The sequence below is a fragment of the Helianthus annuus genome, chromosome 4 (genome assembly GCF_002127325.2).
Source record: "Helianthus annuus cultivar XRQ/B chromosome 4, HanXRQr2.0-SUNRISE, whole genome shotgun sequence".
Lineage (NCBI taxonomy): Eukaryota > Viridiplantae > Streptophyta > Magnoliopsida > Asterales > Asteraceae > Helianthus > Helianthus annuus.
In genome coordinates, this window is record NC_035436.2 from 160,972,890 (window position 1) to 160,995,046 (window position 22,157).

Below are 22,157 nucleotides of genomic sequence, written 5' to 3' on the forward strand. Positions count from 1 at the left end.
GGCACTACCATGCCATTCCCTGATCGCTCAACAGCTTGTTTCCGGGAAATCATGTCGCACTGCCATGCCAAATTGGCGCTGCCGTGCGACTCGGTGTCGCAGCTTTGAATCGATAATCTGTACTTGATTTCCGACCGGCACTGTCATGCCGTTTCAATGGCGTGACCGTGCGACAACAAATCACATCAGAAAACAGTCTAATTCACTGATTTTAACTTGTATCTTTCAAAATTTAACTTGTAATCAGTGAATAGACCTCGAATCAAGTACTAGAACTACTGATTTAACAATAAACACTCAAGAACAAGGGTTTATTTGACTTTTATGAAGAAAACCCCAAAATTTCTTGATTCAAACACCAGATCTATGTCAGAAACTAAGTTTAATCTGCAAAACAAGTAGGAAACATACCTTGGAAGATGATTGAAGTGAAATCTAGGCAAAAACCGGTTGATTTTTAGGTGTAGGCAACCTGGAACTCCCGTGCGGCGACTAGGGTTTCGAAAAAATGATATGTTTTTACTGCAGATTCGCTTAAATACCCTACTTTTTACTGTCCGTATTTCGAGTCGCACGGTCGTGCGACTGGTGGCACGGTCGTGCCATCCTTGATCGCTTTCCTGGTTCGACCTGTGTTATCGGGTTGCACGGTAGTGCAGCAGTCGCACGGTAGTGTGATCTGATGACCATCTGATACACGAGTTCTTGGTCTGTTTTGACTAAGGAGTGCATGACCGTGCCGATTTGACACGACCGTGCAACACCTGGGCCTTTTTGTGTTATTTTTCACAGTAAGCTTTTAACTCCGAACTTTCACCCACTTTTTCCATTTTTGCACTATTTCATATATTTTAACAATTAATTAACTTCAAATTTCCAAAAATTATGGATCTAACATGTATGTACCTATGTTTAAAACCGAAAAATTAACGAACTAGAAATTAAAAATTAAAAACTAATATATACAAAATTACCCTTAGCGTGTGAAAACACGCTCGCTAAATTTGTCAGCGAGTCGATAGCTAGACTCATTCTCCCCACACTTGTTTTAAGTGTGCGGGACGTGGAGTTCGAGAATTTCCTCCACCGGGTCAACCGGTCCGTTGATGTAACTTTTGAGTCTATGACCGTTGACTTGAATGTTTCCCCGCTTAAATTTTTTATGACGACGGCTCCGTATGGAAATACTTCTTTGACCGTGTATGGCCCCGTCCATTGGGATCTTAATTTCCCGGGGAATAAACACAGTCTTGAGTTATATAACAAGACAAGATCCCCTATACGGAGATCCTTATGGTCTCTCAACCTCTTGTCATGAAATCTCTTGACTTGCTCCTTGTATCTGCTAGAACTTTCGTAGGCATGGCTTCTTAGCTCTTCAAGCTCGTGTATTTGCAAAAAAACGGGCTTCACCTCCGCTTTTTAAATCCATATTTGCCATTTTCAAGGCCCAAAATGCCTTGTGTTCTAGCTCGACAGGTAGGTGACAGGCTTTTCCATAAACCAACCTAAAGGGTGTGGTCCCACTAGGTGTTTTAAATGTTGTTCTAAAAGCCCACAGAGTGTCATCTAGTTTGTCTGACCAATCCTTGCGGTTATTATTAATGGACCGCTCAAGGATTCTTTTCAAACCCCGATTCGTGACCTCCACTTGCCCGCTCGTTTGAGGGTGGTATGGCGTAGCCAATCTATAATGAACACCATAACGGGACAAGGCTCGTTCCAATTGCGCATTACAAAAATGCATCCCTCGGTCACTGATTAGTGCTTTTGGAGCACCAAATCGGGCAAATAAACTTTTTAAGAACCTCACAACTACCCTAGCACTGTTCGTAGGCAAAGCTTGAGCTTCGGCCCATTTTGAGACATAGTCTACAGCAACTAGGATGTATTTGTTACCTCGTGAGGCTAGAAATGGTCCCATGAAGTCGTACCCCATATATCAAAGACTTCACATACTTGCATTGGATGCTGAGGCATTTCATTGCGTGTGAAGATATTCGTTGCCCTCTGGCAAGCATCACACGCTCTAACCCATTCTTGCGCATCGCGAAAGATTGTGGGCCAGTAAAACCCAGAGTCTAACACTTTCTTTGCAGCGTAGTTTGCTCCATGATGACCTCCGGTGGGCCCTTCGTGACAGTGGTGCAGAATGCTAGCTGCCTTTTCTCCAAATACACATCTTCGGATCACCTGATCGGATCCGATTCTAAACAAGTATGGTTCGTCCCAAATATAGTACTTCAGATCTGCAAAGATCATATAACAAACAATTTCACCTTTACACGTCTTAAACACAAATCTACCATCTCAGCAATTTCAGACCAAAACTACTAAACAAGGATCATAAACCGTATCTAAGAACATGCAATCAACACCATATAATTCGTTAGAACCCTTACGTGCAAGAAAGTATTCCTAATCAAAATAAGATATATCTTGTATAAAACCAATACCCTGGTCTGGTTTCATGGTGTAAACAAAGTCTACAAATAAGTGATTAATCAAGAAATAGTTACCATCCCACTAACCACAGATTCATTATGCAAGATAATCAAACATAATCAGGAACTCAACATCAATGAAACATTCGTTATATAATCATGAAGATTCAAACATGAAAAAGTACTAAAGCTTCATACAAATAAGATTATAATGTAACGAATATTCAAGAAACAAGTTTATAACTATTATTACATAAACTACATTAAACATAAACTAACATCAGCTCATAACTTGCAAAATGATCAGAATACATGTTCAAGAACAAGGAATCGAACCATAAACAAGCAAGGAATTGACGGGTTGGATCGGTTATGCTTCCATTCGGTCTTCAAGCTTCAAAGTGGTCTGATCAGGACTGCTTCGGAACCCAGAAATCGCCAAGAAACATGGAGAAAAACCCAACACTTGAACCAGTAGCGAATGCTGCTATTTATAGGAGATTTTCTGATCGGCACGGTCGTGCCACGGGTCGCACGGTCGTGCGACAGGCGTTGTCGGGTGACGTCAGTTTCTCCGATCCCAATTCAGCCAAGTGGACTAGTGGACAAGTTGCCTGGGTCATCAGCTCGGCACGGTAGTGCCGCTGGTCGCAGGGTAGTGCGGCGTCATCAGTTTGTTGATCAGAAATGTTGGTCAAGCCTTGGCACGGTCATGCGTCGGGTCGCACGGTAGTGCAGCCCGGGAAAACATCGACACTGTCTCTTGCACTAGTAGTGCTTCCGAGATCGGAGGATCGGCACGGTAGTGCCGTCAGATGGCACGGTCGTGCCACACCTGGCAGTCATCAGAATTTTGTTCTTTTCATCAGAAATGCATCAGAATTTGTCCGTTTTCATCAGAATTTTCTTTTGTGCTTTATTTAAGACCTGAAAATATAAAAGTACCGAATTTGGTACCTAAACAACGTGTTTTCGGTCAAAAACGCTTAAAACGGAAGTGTTCCGGGGTATAAAAACATGTATATTTTAACGTATATCAGCATGCCCCCGTGTCCGCTTGGCACGGGGCGTGTTCAGCCTTCTGATATCTTGTTTATGGATGATCATTATCTACATGGTTATATTTTGGCTACAAAAGAAGTCGCTAACCGCATTAAATTATGCAATAGTTGTGTAACTACTCTCAAGTTTTGCTTCTAGAATCTTTTCCATGATCTAGAAAGATAAGCGTTAAGAAACCTCCCCTTCTGGAAGGTTTTTTTTTTGTATTGTAAACAGTTAATATTTAATAAAACTTAACTCCTATATTGTACATCTTCTAAATAATTAATTATTTGAAAATTTTAATTTTTAGATAAATCTAAATCATCAATGTTGAAATTTACTATCACATTGCAGTGAATTTTGAAACCTAATATCTATTAAATTCGTGGATTTACAATTTTTCATTGTAAAAAGAAAGCTAAAAATATTTTCACAGTTTTATCTCCTTAATTTTTTTAAGTTAAAAAAACTATACCAACACTATATTCGAATTAAAGAGAATAAAATACTTGTTTTTATTAAATTTTAAAAAAATATATATTAACGTGCAGTCGTTTAAAAATCATGAAGGTAGTTAATTTTTTATAAGGGGGAAAATGTAACTACTAATTAATAAATTGGAATTTGGTTAAAGATAAGAGTTTAAAGTTTAAGATGAAGTGGTAAAGTGTAACTAGTGGTAAATAAACTAATTTATCCTCGTTTTAGAGTTATACCTTATGTATTAAATTTATAAAGCGTTTTAATTTTTGAGAATCTTAAAATACTCCTGGAAAATGGATATTGGATATAAATAACTCCAACTTTCACCAATTGGCCAATAATATTCCCAACTCTCGATTTGTATCACAACACTCCCAACTTTCAACTTATTATCCTCTAGTACTCCCTAACTAACTGAACCCTAACTCAGTTAGCTGATGTCAGATGCCACGTCATAAAAAGGCCACATTAGCTGGCACATCAGCTGCCACGACATAAAAATGAAACACCATCTGCCACGTCATCAAAAAAGCCACATCAGCTTCCACGCCATATGCCAGGTCAGCAAAAAAGGTCACATCAGATGCCACATCAGCAAAAACTAACTGGGTTAAGTTTCAGTTAGTTACGGAGTGCTAGAGGAAAATAAGTTGAAAGTTGGGAGTGCTGGTGTACAAATCGAAAGTTAGAAGTGTTATCGGCCAATTAGTGAAAGTCGTGATTATTTAAATCCAATAGGAAAATGTGTTATAATATAACTAGGTTAGAACCCTGTGTATTACACAGGTTGAATAAATATAATTTTATACACTAAATAATAAAACAATATATCTTTAAAAACCTCGTTTATTACACGGGTTGAATAAATGTAATTTTATATATTAAATAATAAAAATGTCATATATTTAAGAACCTTGTGTATTGTACGGGTTGAATAAATGTAATTTTATATACCAAATAATAAAAAAAAGTTATAGCTTTAAAAACCTTTTATATTACACGGGTTGAATAAATATAATTTTGTATACTAAATAATAAAAAAAAGTTATATCCTTAAAAAAACCCGTGTATTCACGTGTTGAATAATTTAATTATATACCAAATAATAAAAATATTTGTATCTTAAAAACTCCGAATATTACACGGGTTGAATAAATGTAATTTTGTATAGTAAATAATAAAAAAGTTATATCTTTAAAAAACACAGTGTATTACACGGATTGAATAAATCTTATTTTATATACCAAATAATAAAAAAAGGTTGTACCTTTAGAAAAGCTAATTGATATATTTGATAAGCGATGAATAGGGTGATTGTAGAGATTGTTCTTGAAAAGAAGATATGTCATTCAAGAAGTAAATCAGCAACCATTTGAATGATAAAATGTTAATACCAACTCCGAAAATTTGATTTATAAATTATCTAATAAAATCGATAAAATTATTTTTAATAATGAAAATATAAATAAATAATATATTAATAAAAAATTATGTTTTTATGATAAATAATTTGTCTTATTTAAAAATATCTTAAATTAACAATTTAAATTTGAGGATAACATTTTTTTAGAAAAATAGAAGGACTATATTCGAAATTCAAAGTAGAATAGGATTTATTATTAATTTGTTTTCTATTTAATTATTATAAAATAAGTTGGAGAATGTGACGGGAATATCAAAATGTATATGTCCTTAATAAATGACATGTGACACATATCCATTTCTTTTATTTTATAAAGTATAGATACAGATATAGATGCAGATAAATTCAAATATTGTTACACGTTTATATATTGTTACACGCTTATAAATTTATTTTCTTTTATTATATAAGTAGCTTAGAACCTCGTATTTTACACGGGTTGCATAAACTTTATTTTATATAATACGTAATATATTTAAAATATCTCGTGTATTGCACGAGTTAAATAATATAATGTAATCGATTAACACATACAGTCATCAAGATATGTATTTAAATGATGAATCGATGTAGTATTTACTTATTAAAATTTTAATTTGTTTTTCTGTTTATTATTAGGTTAGAAACATGTGTATTACACGTGATAGAACCAATGAAATATTAGATGATTATTAATAAACGGAAAAAATAAAATAAATAAGAGAGATCTATGAAGTTTCTAATTTAATATTATTTTCTCATTTATGTATCCTATTAAATATTAAATAATAATAATGTTAAGAATAATTTAACTAAATCTAATTTAAATGAGAATAAAAATTTATATATTTGCGTGGTTCTAGAAAGAAAAAAAATTGTTCTATCTCCTACGGAGAAATAGAAAATACTAAAGTTTGATAAAAAAGCTATTATCCTTATTAAAATATATTTAGTTAAACTATTGTTTAATTGGAAAAAAAAAATTAATAAATAAGATAAGAAAGTATCAGATATTGACACGTGTAAAATAAAGATTTTAATTTATTAATATTAGTATAGATGAAGAAGTATAGATATAGATATAAATAAATTCAAATATTGTTACACGCTTATAAATTGTTACAAACTTATATATATTTACGTGTTTAATTAGATTGTTGGTAAAAAAAGAAGATTGTTATAAATACAGATATATTCCCTCTTAATTATCCTCTTAATTCTCCTCCTAATTCCCCCCTTAAGTTACACTTTGACTACATTAATGTTCAGTTACATTTTGACTAATCATTGTATATATATGTGTGGTTGGTAAATGAAAGGGACACACTACTCATTTTCCTTATTTCATTTCACGTTATCAGCACCTCTGCTCTATAATTCTTTGATTGTTGAAGATCCATCATTCTCTAGTTTGGTGTTTTTGCTAGTTGGTGTACTTGACTCCACTATTTCCATAGGTTCAGTTTTTTTTTCCAGATTCATCCATTCAGGTATGTAACAGCCTTAAATCTCCGGTTTATTTTATTTGGATGATATACTTGTTTTTATTAGATAGACACATACCATGTGCATAGATAGCATATATCTTAGTTTTAAAAAGAAATAAAAAACAACACTGTTTGATTTGGGTTGACAGCGCACACGTCAAACCCACTGATCTACATCTTCTGATTGGAAATTGATAAGTTTTTTTTTAATTGTTTCAAACAAAAACCGGCTGTCATCTTCTTTATAGTTGAGCATTAGTTTAGTTTTGTTTATCTCATTCTAAAGGACCATACAAAATCATTTTTAGTTAACAAAATCATCAACAACCGTTTCTCTTCCATCCAGAACAAAAGAAATAAGCTTTTAGATCTGGATTTTAGGACCAACATCAACAAGCTTTTAGATCAAGTTTTTTTTTTTTTTTTAACAAGAAAAAGGGGGTCTTACAAGAATATGTCCGATGGTTACAACTTACAACCATCATATATCCTACCTTGATGTGAATACGGAGATCCCGTTTTTAACGTACCTGCTGCGCCGGAACCCTAAGACCATGTGTAGTCATAAAGCCCTCAAAGGGGCGTTATGCGCCATGTGGCATGCCACGTCAGCAAAGGGGCTTTATGGGGCTTTATGCAATTTGGGGCCGTAGTCATAAAGCCCCTGTGTAATCATTACTCAATTAATTTAATTTTCTATTTTTTAAATAATTTATAAGTTTTATAAAATAAAAAAACATTTCATTAAATAAAAAACACTACATTAAAAATTAAAAAAAAAAAGTTACACTAAAAAAAAAATTACACCTAAAAAATAAATTTATTCTTCGGTGTCATCTTCGTTCTCTCCTTCTTCCTCTTCGTTTTCTCCAGCATCTAAACCTACGTCTTCAAAGTTCCCGTCTTCGAATTCCTCCCCCACTTCTTCCTCGGAATCTTCGTCGTGATCATTGTTTGATCGAATTGGGCGAATCGCCCAAGCATGCTCAACCAAATCCGCCTTCAACGTGTTATGTATTTCTCTAGATCGCAGTAGTTGAGCATTTGCGAGTCTCTCTTCCGTTGTCGCTTGGGGTAGTTCGACCAAATCTTCGGGAATATAGTTTTGGCATATCGCTTTTCCATCATCCTCAATGATCATATTATGCAAAATGATGCAAGCATACATGGCCATTCGTATTTTATCCTTATGCCACATGCGACAAGGATTCCTGATAAAATGCCATCGTTGCTGTAGAACCCCAAAACACCTCTCGATGTCCTTTCTCGAAGACTCTTGTAATTTTTTAAAATACTTCCTTTTTTCATCGAAAGTTTCAGAAAACGTTTTAACAATAATCGAATACTCGGGGTAGATACCATCGCCCAAGTAGTAGCCATGCTCGTAATCGTTCCCGTTTGCATGGAAACCGGCCTTTGGTATAGTTCCAGAAATGTAGCCCTCGATTAATGGTGAAGCCTCTAACGTATTAATATCGTTAAAACACCCGGCTACACCAAAGAAGGCCGACCAAACCCAAAGGTCGTATGACGCAACACCTTGTAATACCAAAGTTGGCCCTTTTTGATCACCCCGCGTATGTTGACCTCGCCATGCGGTTGGACAATTATACCAACGCCATTGACGACAATCCAAGCTACCAATCATGCCGGGTATTCCATGCTTTTCTAGATGCACCTCATATATTTTTTGAAGGTCGTTCCAAGTGGGGTTTCTCAAATAACGTTTTCCATATAACTGGCATATTCCTAAAATATAATTTAAAAGTTACGAAAAAATAAATGTATAAAAGTAAATAAATAAAAGACAATTAAAAAATTACCATAGCAAAAATGTTCCAAGGTATCTCGGGTTGTTTTCTCCGCCATCTTCAAATACTCGTCGTTGATGTCGTACGTGTTTCCGTATGCTAATACGCGTAAGGCGGATGTGACCTTTTGAATTGAGGTGAAGCCTAGATATCCTCGTGCGTCCATTCTTTGCTTAAAGAAATCGTACGTATTTTCCAAGTCATTGTTAATGCGCAAAAATAACCTTTGGCTCATACGAAAACGTCGTCTAAAAACATTTGGTCCGTGAACCGGTGCCGCGTCAAAATAGTCTTTCATCAAACGCTCGTTCGCGGCTTCACGATCTCGCAAGATATAGGTGCGTCGCAAGATGGGTCGTGGAGGGGGAGGTGGCCGAATGTGCGCAAATGTTTGTAGCACAAAAGTACATGCACTCGTAACCGCTTCTTCCTCGGCCGCGTCTTCGTCGGGCGAAAAATATCTTCGGTAAATTTCGGTGAAAGACTCTTCCGACGGGGAACCCATTTTTTATAAAGTGAGACTAGCTTTTTAAAAAATATATGAAGAATGAGTATGGAGAATGAGTATGAGGTTTGAGTTGTAAAAAAAAGTGGAAGAATATGAGGTTTTATAGTGTGAAAAATTAGAAAAATTGAATTTTTTTTTTTTTTTTTTTAAAATATGACCGTTTTGTAACGGTAAAAAATTAAATTTTTCTTCTTCCTCGCGCCGCTATATTCTTCACGCCTTTCTTTTTTTTTTTCTCAAAGCGCCCCGGGGGGCGGTGTAATCGGCGCCATACCGGCGCTATGTTGCTTGAACGCGCCCCATTACATGTGGCCTAAGTTTTGGGTTGCTGAACCCATTACCGGAGAGTTTATCGATATTTGTTTTTTTTCTCGTTTTCGAGTTCTCTGGTTTGTTTCCGGGAATCCCCATTGTGACGAGCTTCGTCGCCACCCACCACACCCATGATGGCGAGTTTTACGCGACAGTTACGGCCTACAACCGTTCATATTAGAACCAGAAGATAAAACCATCGGAGCGATTTTTCTGGAAGAAGTAATGTGATAGCATTTTTCAAGGAGAAACGTTTTCTTAGTCTTGGCGATTTTTCTGGAAGAAGTAATGTGATAGCATTTTTCAAGGAGGCTGTTTTGTTTTGTTGAAAGCCCTTATACCCTATCATATATTATTTTATTTTTCCCAATCTATGACTAAGACCACCTTTTCCAAACTGATCCAGCGACGGACACGTTTTTTTTTCCACTACCGTTATTTTTAATTTTTTTTTTGAAACTGAAAAGTTTCTTTTACATATTTTTTTTTCTAGCCAACAAAATTAAAAAGAAATTGAGACTATGGTTTTCTCTATATTTAAATGCATTACTCTATAAAATATCTTGTACAACACTATCACATTTGTCCCCCACTAATGATTACTATAATTCATATTATTATTATTATTATTTAATAATTGATTTTGATCGGGGAAACTATTACATAATATAATATAAGTCTTTTTTACCAAATTCAATAAAATACTTTAATAGATATTGTGCATAACACGAGTATTCCATCACAATATATATATATTTCGTATATACCTTTGAATTCAAATTTGTTATAGAGTTTTTTACTTTATTCGAATATTACTAATTTACAACACTAATTTTTGACATGCATAATTATAATGTTACAACATAATTAAAACATACAAAGTTAATAAACGAGTTTGTTTTCCTTCTCTATTTTATAAACATACTTAAAGTTTAGAACCTGCAGTTCTAGCAAAAGAGAATTCGAAGTTCTCATGCAATATTTATTTTATACACATGCTCTCGAGTTATGGAAAAACAGTCAAGAAAGATTTGACCACCTGAAGTTGGTCTTTCTCTCTAAAACTCGCTACAAGTGGGTTCATTTAAGGCTACGAGATCATAAGACTGTTAGTGAGTACAACTCTGCCTTTCTTCGTATCACCTCTGAGCTTAAATTATGTGGTGAACAAATCACCGACAAAGACATGATTGAGCAAACTATCTCAACGTTCCATTTATCAAACATGCTCCTGGCGCACCAGTATAGGGAACGTAATGTCATGTTTGTTGGTCGTGGAACAAAACAACAAGCTCATACTACAAAATCATTAAATGCGTGTTATGTGATGATTTTTTTTACACTATATTTTTTTTCTTTGTTTGGTTTTTATTTTAACTCTAGTGGTATTTTATGTTTTGAACTATTGTTATGGTTTCACTTAAAATCTTTGTGATGTTTGATTCATATTTGTGTGATGTGATTTTTTTTACTCAAGCAAGTAGTTCGTTATATTAATTTATTTCATTATTTCCAGAGGAAATATTTTTACAAGCTCCAATAAAGCTATTATTGGTGATGAATGTCTCGTAGATAGTGGTACTACCAACACTATTCTCAAACATAAGAAATTTTTCTCTGAGTTGTCTCCTGCAGAGACACTTGTTGGTACTATTTCTGGTGTATGTGATCTTATAGAAGGCTCTGGAAGAGCAAGCATCATATTACCATCAGGTACTAAACTAATTATAAATGATGCATTATACTCTAGTAAATCAAGACGAAATTTACTTAGTTTTAAAAGTATTCGACAAAATGGTTACCACCTCAAAACACCATCCGAAAATAATATTGAATACTTACAAATTACTTCAAATGAAAATGGTAAAGATACCATTGTAGAAAAGCTAAAAGCTTTATCCTCTGGATTATATTGTACCAATATTACTCCTATTGAATCATACATGGTGGTGAGTAACTATAAGGTACTAGATAAAGACACATTCACAATATGGCATGACCGACTAGGTCACCCTGGTAACATAATGATGAGGCGAATAATTAAAAGTGCAAATGGGCACCCTCTTTAGAATTTAAAAGTCTTGTTATCACAAGATTTATCATGTGTGCCATGCTCTCTAGGCAAACTCATTACTCGACCCTCACCAACTAAGTTGACACAAGAAAACCCCTCATTTTTGGAAAGAATCCAAGGGGACATCTGTGGGCCTATACATCCTCCTTGTGGTCCATTTCGCTATTTCTTAGTCTTAATTGATGCCTCATCGCGATGGTCACATGTGAGTCTTTTAGCTACCCGAAATGTAGCATTTGCCCGACTATTAGCCCAAATCATACAGCTGAGAGCTCATTTCCCTGACAATCCAATTAAAACCATACGAGTGGATAATGCAGGAGAATTCACATCCCAAGCTTTTAACGATTATTGTATGTCGATTGGGATAAAGGTTGAACATCCAGTAGCTCATGTTCATACACAAAATGGTTTAGCTGAATCATTAATTAAACGATTACAAACAATCGCTAGGCCTCTCCTGATGAGATGCAAATTGCCATCTTCTGCATGGGGACATGCTATTCTACATGCTGCTGCACTAATCCGATTAAGACCAACTGCCGATCATGAATACTCCCCATTACAACTGGTCTCCGGAAGAGAACCAAATCTGTCCCACCTCAAAATATTTGGTTGTGCGGTATATGTACCGATATCGCCACCACAACGTACCATTATGGGACCACAAAGAAGACTGGGCATTTACATCGGTTTTAACTCCCCGTCTATTATTAAATATTTAGAACCATTAACGGGTGACATGTTTACAGCACGCTTTGCTGACTGTCAGTTTAATGAGACAGTATTCCCAGTCTTAGGGGGAGATAAGACTAAAGAAAGACTGGTAACACAAGAGTTAACATGGAATGCATCATCATTATCGAATCTCGACCCCCGAAGTGGTCAATGTGAATCTGAAGTCCAAAAGATTATACATTTGCAAAGAATCGCAAATGAATTACCAGATGCATTCACAGACACAAATAGGGTGACAAAGTCATATATACCAGCATCAAATGCACCTGCTCGAATTGAAGTAATCCCAGAAGCGATTACCATACAAAGAAAACATGGGAGACCAATAGGTTCCAAAGATAAAAACCCACGTAAGAGAAAAGAGCAGAATAAATCAGTTGGTGAAAATTTAATAACTGAAACCCTAGAAGAGGTAAATGTCCCAGAAGAGACAAATATAACTCCAGAGGAAAATGAAAATCCAGAAGACACACTGGTACCAAACGAAAACGAGATCTCTATCAATTATGTACAAAATAGTACATATGGAACCGAAATGAAACACGTGTTAATGATATATTTGCATATTCTATAGCAACGGATGTAATCAATGAAAATGATTATGTACCTAAAACTCTAGAAGAGTGCATGCACAGAGTTGATTGGCCAAAATGGCAAGAGGCCATAAAGGCTGAGTTAGGTTCGCTTGAAAAGCGAAATGTTTTCGGACCTGTAGTCCGAACACCCATAGACGTTAAACCAGTAGGTTATAAATGGGTGTTTGCTATAAAAAGAAATGAAAAGAAAGAGATTGTACGATACAAGGCACGTCTTGTAGCACAAGGGTTTTCCCAAATCCCAGGAGTTGATTATGAGGAAACGTATTCCCCTGTAGTGGATGCGATAACCCTTAGATTTCTAATTGGCCATGCAATCTCAGAAGGACTTCGAATGAGACTTATGGATGTCGTCACTTCATACTTGTACGGGACACTAGAAAATGACATCTACATGAAAATCCCTAAAGGATTAAAAATGCCTGAAGCATTAAAATCAATACCTCGAGACATGTGTGCTATAAAGCTAAAAAGATCTTTATATGGTCTTAAACAATCTGGCCGTATGTGGTACAATCGGCTCAGTGAATATCTTGAAAAAGAAGGATACAAGTCTGATGTAGTCAGTCCATCTGTTTTTATAAAAAGATCACTCTCAAAATTCACTATAATAGCAGTCTACGTGGATGATATAAACATCATTGGGGCTCCTGAAGAGATAGAAAAAACTGCTAATATATTAAAGAGAGAATTCGAGATGAAAGACCTTGGCACAACAAAATTATGTCTCGGCCTGCAGTTCGAGCATTTACGCAACGGTACATTCATACATCAGTCAAATTACATCCAGAAGATGTTAGTACGTTTTAATATGGACAAAGCTCATCCGTTCAGCATACCCATGGTTGTCCGACCGCTAGATCCTCAAAAGGACCCTTACCGCCCTCAAGAAGAAGGCGAAGAAGTATTTGGTCTAGAAGTACCGTACTTAAGTGCGATCGGTGCTCTTATGTATCTTGCAAATAACACGAGACCTGATATTGCATTCTCGGTACATGTACTAGCGAGATACAGTTCAAACCCAACACGTAGACACTGGATTGGAATAAAACACATATTCCGATATATTTGTGGGACACAAGACTTAGGTCTTTTCTACCAGAAAGATCAAAAGTCCCAGCTTGTTGGGTATGCTGATGCTGGATATCTATCAGACCCACATAAAGCAAAATCTCAAACAGGTTATGTATTCACATATGGTGGCACAACAATTTCTTGGAAGTCAACTAAGCAAACACTTACAGCAACGTCATCAAATCATGCCGAACTAATTGCACTATATGAAGCCGGTCGAGAATGCGTGTGGTTGACATCAATGATTACTCACATACAAGAAGCATGTGGATTAGAACAGATCAAGAAGGAGCCGACAATTATTTATGAAACAATGTTGCTTGCATAGCTCAGATCAAAGAAGGTTACATCAAGGGTGATCGAACAAAGCACATTTCACCAAAATTCTTCTCAACATATGACTTGCAGAAAGAAGGGGCAATTGATGTTTGCCAAATCAAGTCAAGTGAAAATTTAGCTGACCTATTTACAAAATCTTTACCAAGAAACAGTTTCGAGCAACTATCACACAAGATCGGTCTCCGTAGATTGAAAGATGTTTGTTGAATTCGGGGGGAGAATTATACACACTGTACTCTTTTTCCCTTAACTAAGTTTTGTCCCATTGGGTTTTCTTAGTAAGGTTTTTAATGAGGCAGTACAACTAATCCAGTAGTATGTTTAGTTTATTATATAGGTCCTGAAGTATCTATTTAATATCATCCTGAAGTATGTTATTAACTGTGTATAATAAATAATAATATATATCTGAGGGGGAGTGTTATAAATACAGATATATTCCCTCTTAATTATCCTCTTAATTCTTCTCCTAATTCCCCCCTTAAGTTACACTTTAACTACATTAATGTTCAGTTACATTTTGACTAATCATTGTATATATGTGTGTGGTTGGAAAATGAAAGGGACACACTTCTCATTTTCCTTATTTCATTTCAAAGATATCTTTTCTAGCGGTACAAAACGGAAAAAATGCGCCGTTGAAATTTTAGATATTTTATTTTTTTATAAAATTCTAATATATTTACACACTTGTAAATCTATACATTTTTTTTACTTTCCAACTGTTTCCAATCATTCTAGACACATAATATAAAGAATGACTGAGCAAAAGCAACCAAAGAATATACCATCTTTTACCTTGCCTTGCCTTGAACCATAATACGTTCACCTTTACAACCCAACAAAACCCTTTAACTCAAGCATCCATGACAAGCAAAGAACCAAAAAAAGATTACAAAAAACATGCTTAAATGAACAATATATTATCTATAAGAACACTCACCAATCACCCCTCAACCTTAACATAAATCACACCAACATTCTACGTACGATCTCATTATCTTTTCCATTCTCCGAAACCAAATCGAAATGGCTAGCGATCAAGTGAGACCTTTTGTATGTCATTTGTTAGTGTCACTCCTGTTGGTCTTGAACTTTTGTATGTATGCCATTCTTCTAGGCATCGGTGGTTGGGCAATGAATCAAGCCATTGACCATGGTTTTATCCTCGGTACATGCATCCTATCCTCCCTTCATGTGCATACATTATACATACAATTATACATGTTTGATATATATATATATATATATATATATATAGGGGAAGGTTCAAATGAAAACCACTAGTTATTGTGAAAACTCGAAAACTAATTAAAAAAAGCCAAAAAAACATACAAAAATTTTTTTTTTTTAATTTTTTTTTTTGCAATCAAAATTTCGCAGGTTTTTTAATATAAAAAAAATTTCAAAAAAAAAAAAAAAAATTTTGTGTAGTGCACATGTGTAATACTGCACATATGTATGTGTACTACACATGTGTATTATTACCCATGTGCATTACACAGAAATTTTTTTTTTTTGAAAAAAATTTTTTTTTTATATATAAAAACTAGCGATTTTTATAAAAAAAAATTGAAAAAAAAAAAAAAATTTTGTGTGTTTTTTAGGCTTTTTTTAGTTAGTTTTCGAGTTTTCACAATAAAAGTGGTTTTCATTTGAACCATCCCATATATATATATATATATATATATATATATATATATATATATATAGTGTAAGGTTCATTGGGGAACACTAAAAAAGTGGGGAACAGTGGGGAACCGACTCGAACGAACTCCGATTGGACTCATTCCAGCGGCTTTAGAACCGGCTCGTCGAACCCTAACTAGGATCTCTTAACCCTAAACCCTAAATCATAACCCCTAAACCCTAAATATATTAGGGTTTGGCTTTTAGGGTTTAGCTTTAGGGTTTAGCCTTATGGTTTAGCTTTAGGGTTTAGTTTTAGGGTTTAGCTTTAGGTTTAGCCTTTAGGGTTTAGCTTTTAGGGTTTATAGTTTAGATTTTACGGTTTACCTTAGATTTTAGCCTTATTTTTTAGCTTTAGGGTTTAGAGTTTAGGAGTTAGGATTTAGGGTTTAGGGTTAAGAGATCTTAGTTAGGGTTTGACGAGCCGGTTCCAACGCCGCTGTAATGAGTCTAATCAGAGTTCGTTTGAGTCGGTTCCCCGCTGTTCCCCACTTTTATAGTGTTCCCCAATAAACCTCACACTATATATATATATATATATATATATATATATATATATATATATATATATATATATATGGGAAGGTTCATTGGGGAACACTAAAAAAGTGGGGAACAACGGGGAACCGACTCAAACGAACTCTGATTGGACTCATTCCAGCGGCGTTGGAACCGGCTCGTCGAACCCTAACTAGGATCTCTTAACCCTAAACCCTAAATCATAACTCCTAAACCCTAAATATATTAGGGTTTGGCTTTTAGGGCTTAGGGTTTAGCTTTAGGGTTTAGATTTAGGTTTAGCCTTTAGGGTTTAGCTTTTAGGATTTATAGTTTAGATTTTACGGTTAAGCTTAGGTTTTAGCCTTATTTTTTAGCTTTCGGGTTTAGAGTTTATGAGTTAGGATTTAGGGTTTAGGGTTAAGAGATCCTAGTTAGGGTTCGACGAGCCGGTTCCAACGCCGCTGGAATGAGTCCAATCCGAGTTCGTTTGAGTCGGTTCCGCGCTGTTCCCCACTTTTTTAGTGTTCCCCAATGAACCTTCCCCTATATATATATATATATATATATATATATATATATATATATATATATATATATATATATATATATATATATATATATATATATATATATATATATATATGGGAGTTCTAAATAATGAAACCGATCGCAATGAGTACTACACCTCTTGCATTCGAAGAACTACCACATTCTTAATGTCGTGAGTTTTGGTAATCCGGTTCCTCCTCAGACAAATATATTTGAATTATTCTTGATATTGCACATGTTAAATATAAATTTTGATATAAACACATATTACCCTAACATGAATTATCCATACCAAGTTAAAGAGAATATAACATTACTCGCTATAAATGAGGCATTTAAGTAAATACTATATATTTATTTGTTACTTTAGTAATAATAATTAGATATACATAATATATATATATATAATTAAATTTATACATTATGTTATGATATGTAAAGAATGTGAAGTAAATTCTTAAATCTCATTCTTATCTTGGGGAATGAGACGAAGTAGAAAAAAAACCGATTAACACATAAATGTTTCTTTAAAATTTGGGGATGATAATGAGAAGGCTCTTAAATCTTAATTGAGATGGAGTTTATGGCGATGGAGATGAATTGTGGTGGGTATATCTAATTATAATAAAAGATTTATGCTAATGTCATATAATATTCTCTCTTTCACTTCATTAATAATATTGTTACCTATTAATTAAATTTTGTTTGAGTTAATAGATTTAATAGATAAGTTCATCCATTTAGTTGAAATAATCACTTCACTTCACTGTTTTTAATATATAAGCTCAAATCCGAGTGTTATTATTTTACATATATTTTGTGGTGTTGATATGAAATATTAATGCATATGATTAAAAAGAATAACATTTTTAATAACGTAACACAATGTTTCTTTGATAATAACAATTTTTTTTTCAAAAGGTAAACAAATCATTTAATTATATTTATACTTGATTTACGCAAAACTGCTAAGTAAATCAAACCATATGCTTATCCATTTTAACAAATAATAAAATTATAGATAATTTAAATATTATTTAATCATAAACTAGGATTAGATATTAGTAAATTAATAATATCATTAATGAATTGAAGGAGAGAATCTGATGTGGTATTATTTGAAGTCTTTTATTAGAATTAGATATTTATATTTATTTGTTATTATATGTTTAGAAATATTAGATTATTAGATAATTTATTATAATATCAATATTAAATTGATTGAGAAAATACCATGTGGCATTAGAAGAACTCATTTATCATAATTAGATGACATGTGGCATTAGAAAGACTCTTTTATTATAATTAGATATATATATATATATAGCGCAATTCTATTAAGGGGACCGCTAGAATGAGAACCACCACGAGTTGTAAGAACCACACCATCCGGGTCGCCGTTTACCACGATTTTTTTTACAACTAGATGTGTGTATTATAAACACAGCTGTAAAAAAAATTTAAACGCCCCCCCCCCCTGAGGGGGTAGTTTTTTACACCACAAGTTTGGTGTTTTTATTTTTTTTCTTTTTTTTTTACACCAAACTTGTGGTGTAAAAAACTACCCCCTCGGGGGGGGGGGGGGGGGGGCGTTTAAATTTTTTTTTTACGGCTGTGTTTATAATACACACATCTAGTTGTAAAAAAAATCGTGGTAAACGACGACCCGGATGGTGTGGTTCTCGCGGTTCTTACAACTCGGGGTGGTTCTCATTTTAGCGCAATTCTATATATATATATATATATATATATATATATATATATATATATATATAGGGTTAGGTTCATTTGTGAACAACCCCCTTAATAGTGAATTGTGTGAACTAATCCTAGCCCTTGATTATCAATACACAAGTGTAAATCAATGGCTAGGATTTGATCAGGATTTGATAATGAAAATACACTAGTATATTTTACGATTTGATGTGTATATATATATGTGTGTGTGTGTGTGTTTGGAGAAGGTTCTATACAGGACACTAAATATTATGAGAGCATGCATAACACAATGAATCATCCATTTTTTAATCCTAAAAACCTAAAAAGTAAATGGAAATGTTACAAATGTAAGATTTATTGTTTCTCACACTAGAATTCAAAACAAAATATGGAAAATTTTTCTTTTCTATATAACCTGCATATATGTGTAGGCTATGTGTAGCTAAAAATATATGGTTTTTTATGTATATATAATACACATATGAATGTAAGAAACATAAAATTTAAAAAATATGAATCTTAAATCCCAAAATTTACGTGTAACAGCCAGAGGCTGCCACGTGTTACATAACAACTTTTACTTTTTCAGAAAAAAGATGAAAGTCTGCAAAAGCTGTTACACGTAACAGATGACAGTCTCTGATTGTTACACGTAACACAGTCTTCAAAAAAGTGTAACAAGTAACAAGGTAAGTTCAGTTTATAGCTAATTTAATCAATTAATCTGCATGGTCAGTAAAGTTAGCCATCTCAACTGTACACTTGTGAGCGTAAATATTGTTTTTTACAAGGTATAACCTTGGGGGGAATTGGGAATATTAAAATTGGTGAAGGTGCAAGGATTGCTTCCGGTTCTCTTGTTATTAAGGATGTTACAAAATTCTGGGCACGTGTGATTGAACAACTTTTTAGGCTCAAGTTATGCGAACCCGAATGGTTGATTTTGAAGCTCGGGTTGAAGAAGAAAGGAATCTACTTGCATCTCGTCTTGAAGAAGAAAAGAATCTACTTGCAACTCGTCTTGACGAAGAAAGGAAGCAAGGGAAGAACTTCAAAAACAACTTCAAGAATTTACGATAAATTGGCGTGCTCCCTCTAGTTAGTTGTAGTTTTTTATATCTTTTTGGAATTACGTTGAATTGTATTAGCTTACGGTTTAAACGTATTGGATCTTACGTTGTGACGCATGATTTTTGAATTTATGTCATAACTTTGGTGAATTTTGTAAAACAGGTTTTTGGTATTACAGATTATTTCTGGAATTTTTGGCCAGAAAAATGCAGCAATATTAATTATTTTTTTTGCAGTATTTTTTATTTAATAAACTAGGTGGTTGGAAATGTGTCACAACATAAATAGCTTTTGTCGGAAAACGGTAAAAAATAGTAGACTTTTTTTCTTTATTTTGTCAGAAATTTGTCACAAAACATACTCCAGTTTTGTCAAAAAACCATCACAAAAATACCCAGTTTTCGTAGGAAATTTGTAACAACACTTCTTATTTATTTGTTGGAAATGGGTCACAAAAAAATACTCAGCTTCCTCGGAAATTTGTAACAACATTATTTGTAGAAAATTGGTCACAAAAAATACTCAGTTTCCTAGGAAATTTGTAACAATACTTCTGATTTATTTGTAAGAAGTGCGTCACAAATAATGTTGTATTAAAATTTGTTAAGTTTTTTTGTTTTTTTTTTTTTGTCAGAAATGTGTAGCCAAAAAATAAATCCTAAAAGATAATAATTAAATATATTGTAGGAGATTCGTAGCAATTTGCGACGTAATAATTTCGTAGAAAATGTGTAGGAAGTTGCGTAGGAAATGCGTTGAAAACAGGTTTCCTACGAGCTGTTTTCCTATATCAGGTGTTGGTCATAAATGCGTAGAAAAACCAGTTTTATGAGGCATTTCCTAGGAAAACTGGTGTAAGAAGTTTCAGATTTTCTAGTAGTGAAAAGAGGTCCATTCATTCAGGTTTCTTAACTAAAATATGAGTTTCCTTTCTATCCCTTCTCATATATATATATATTACTAATGAATGTATTGTAACGTATATATGTATGGTATAATAAATCAGGTCCAGAGCATGAGTTGCCGGCTCATTTTTCACCAATTTATTTCCCAATGGGAAATTGGGCCACAAGATTCTTTGTGACTTTTACATTGATCGTGGGTGTTGTTGGTATTGCGTCGATTTTAGTTGGATTCGATTATTATCGAGCTTTAGAGTCCCCTAGCAAGTATGCAGCACTATCCGCTAGGAATTCTGAATATCATCCGCTTTAATTGCATGGACTCTTACTATCCTTGCCATGGGGTATAATATTTCATTCTACTCTTTTGTGTGTATATATATATATATATATATATATATATATATATATATATTTATGTTTACAATAAAAAGTGTATAAATATGATTTAATGCAGATTTGCATGGAAGGAAATCGAGCTTGAAGGAAGAAATGTTCGCTTGGTGAGTTCATTCGTTGTAAACTATACTAAAGTAATAATATAAAATAGAGTTAAGTGTCATTTACGTCCTTGTGGTTTGTTCTTTTTTGCCACTTCAAACCAAATTTCATAGTTATACCATTTTTCTCACTAACATTCTTGAAATGTGTAATTTCAGTCCAAAAAACTAACCCCAATTAATACTCAGTTAGATCAGGAGTAAAATTGTCATTTTACATAGTGGTTCGGAGGTTGGTGCACGGTGTAAAACCTCCAAACCACTATGTAAAACGTCCAAACCATTATGTAAAATGACCATTTTACCCTTGAGCTAACTGAGTTTTTTAACTAGGGTTAGTTTTTTGGATTGAAATAACACGTTTCGATAATGTCCGGACGAAAAATGGTACAATTTTGAAATTTGGCCTAAAGTGACAAAAGTGGATAAACCACAGAGACGTAAATGGCACTTAACTCTGTAAAATATGATGAGTAGTTTTTTTTAATAATAACTTATTATTATTTATTTTTGCAATTTAGAGAACCATGGAGGCATTCACAATTATTCTATCGGTAACTCAACTCGTATACGTAGCGGCCCTTTATGGAATCGATGCGGTGACTTCGCGAGATAATCGGTCGTGTCTATAGGCTTGTGATTGTGCTTGGATTGATTTGTTTATTTGCCTCCTTTTGTTTTTGTGTATTGTTTTAACATTAGCTAATGTGATTTTATTTATGATATGCAAATATGCAATAAAGAATGCAATGAATAAAAAATACGGAAAATTTTACAGAATAATAACCAAGTTTTCCCTTTGTTACAATAAAGTCATTTATTCTCTTTTTGTCTCCTTAGAGACACTCAAGTTCCATTTTCTCTTCTAATATTGTGTAATTACCAGGTTATAAGGTTAACATCTTTTTTTTTTT

General features: G+C 34.0%; 1 protein-coding gene across 1 annotated transcript; it reads left to right on the forward strand.

The window, feature by feature from the left end:
- The first annotated feature begins 15,267 nt into the window (after positions 1-15,267).
- LOC110934950 (membrane protein PM19L-like) lies at positions 15,268-21,875 on the forward strand. The gene is given in 5 exon segments (XM_022177632.2): positions 15,268-15,483; positions 20,848-21,029; positions 21,032-21,087; positions 21,201-21,246; positions 21,765-21,875. Coding segments are annotated over 5 exon segments (537 nt in total). The 5' UTR covers positions 15,268-15,341.
- The last annotated feature ends 282 nt before the right edge of the window (positions 21,876-22,157 follow it).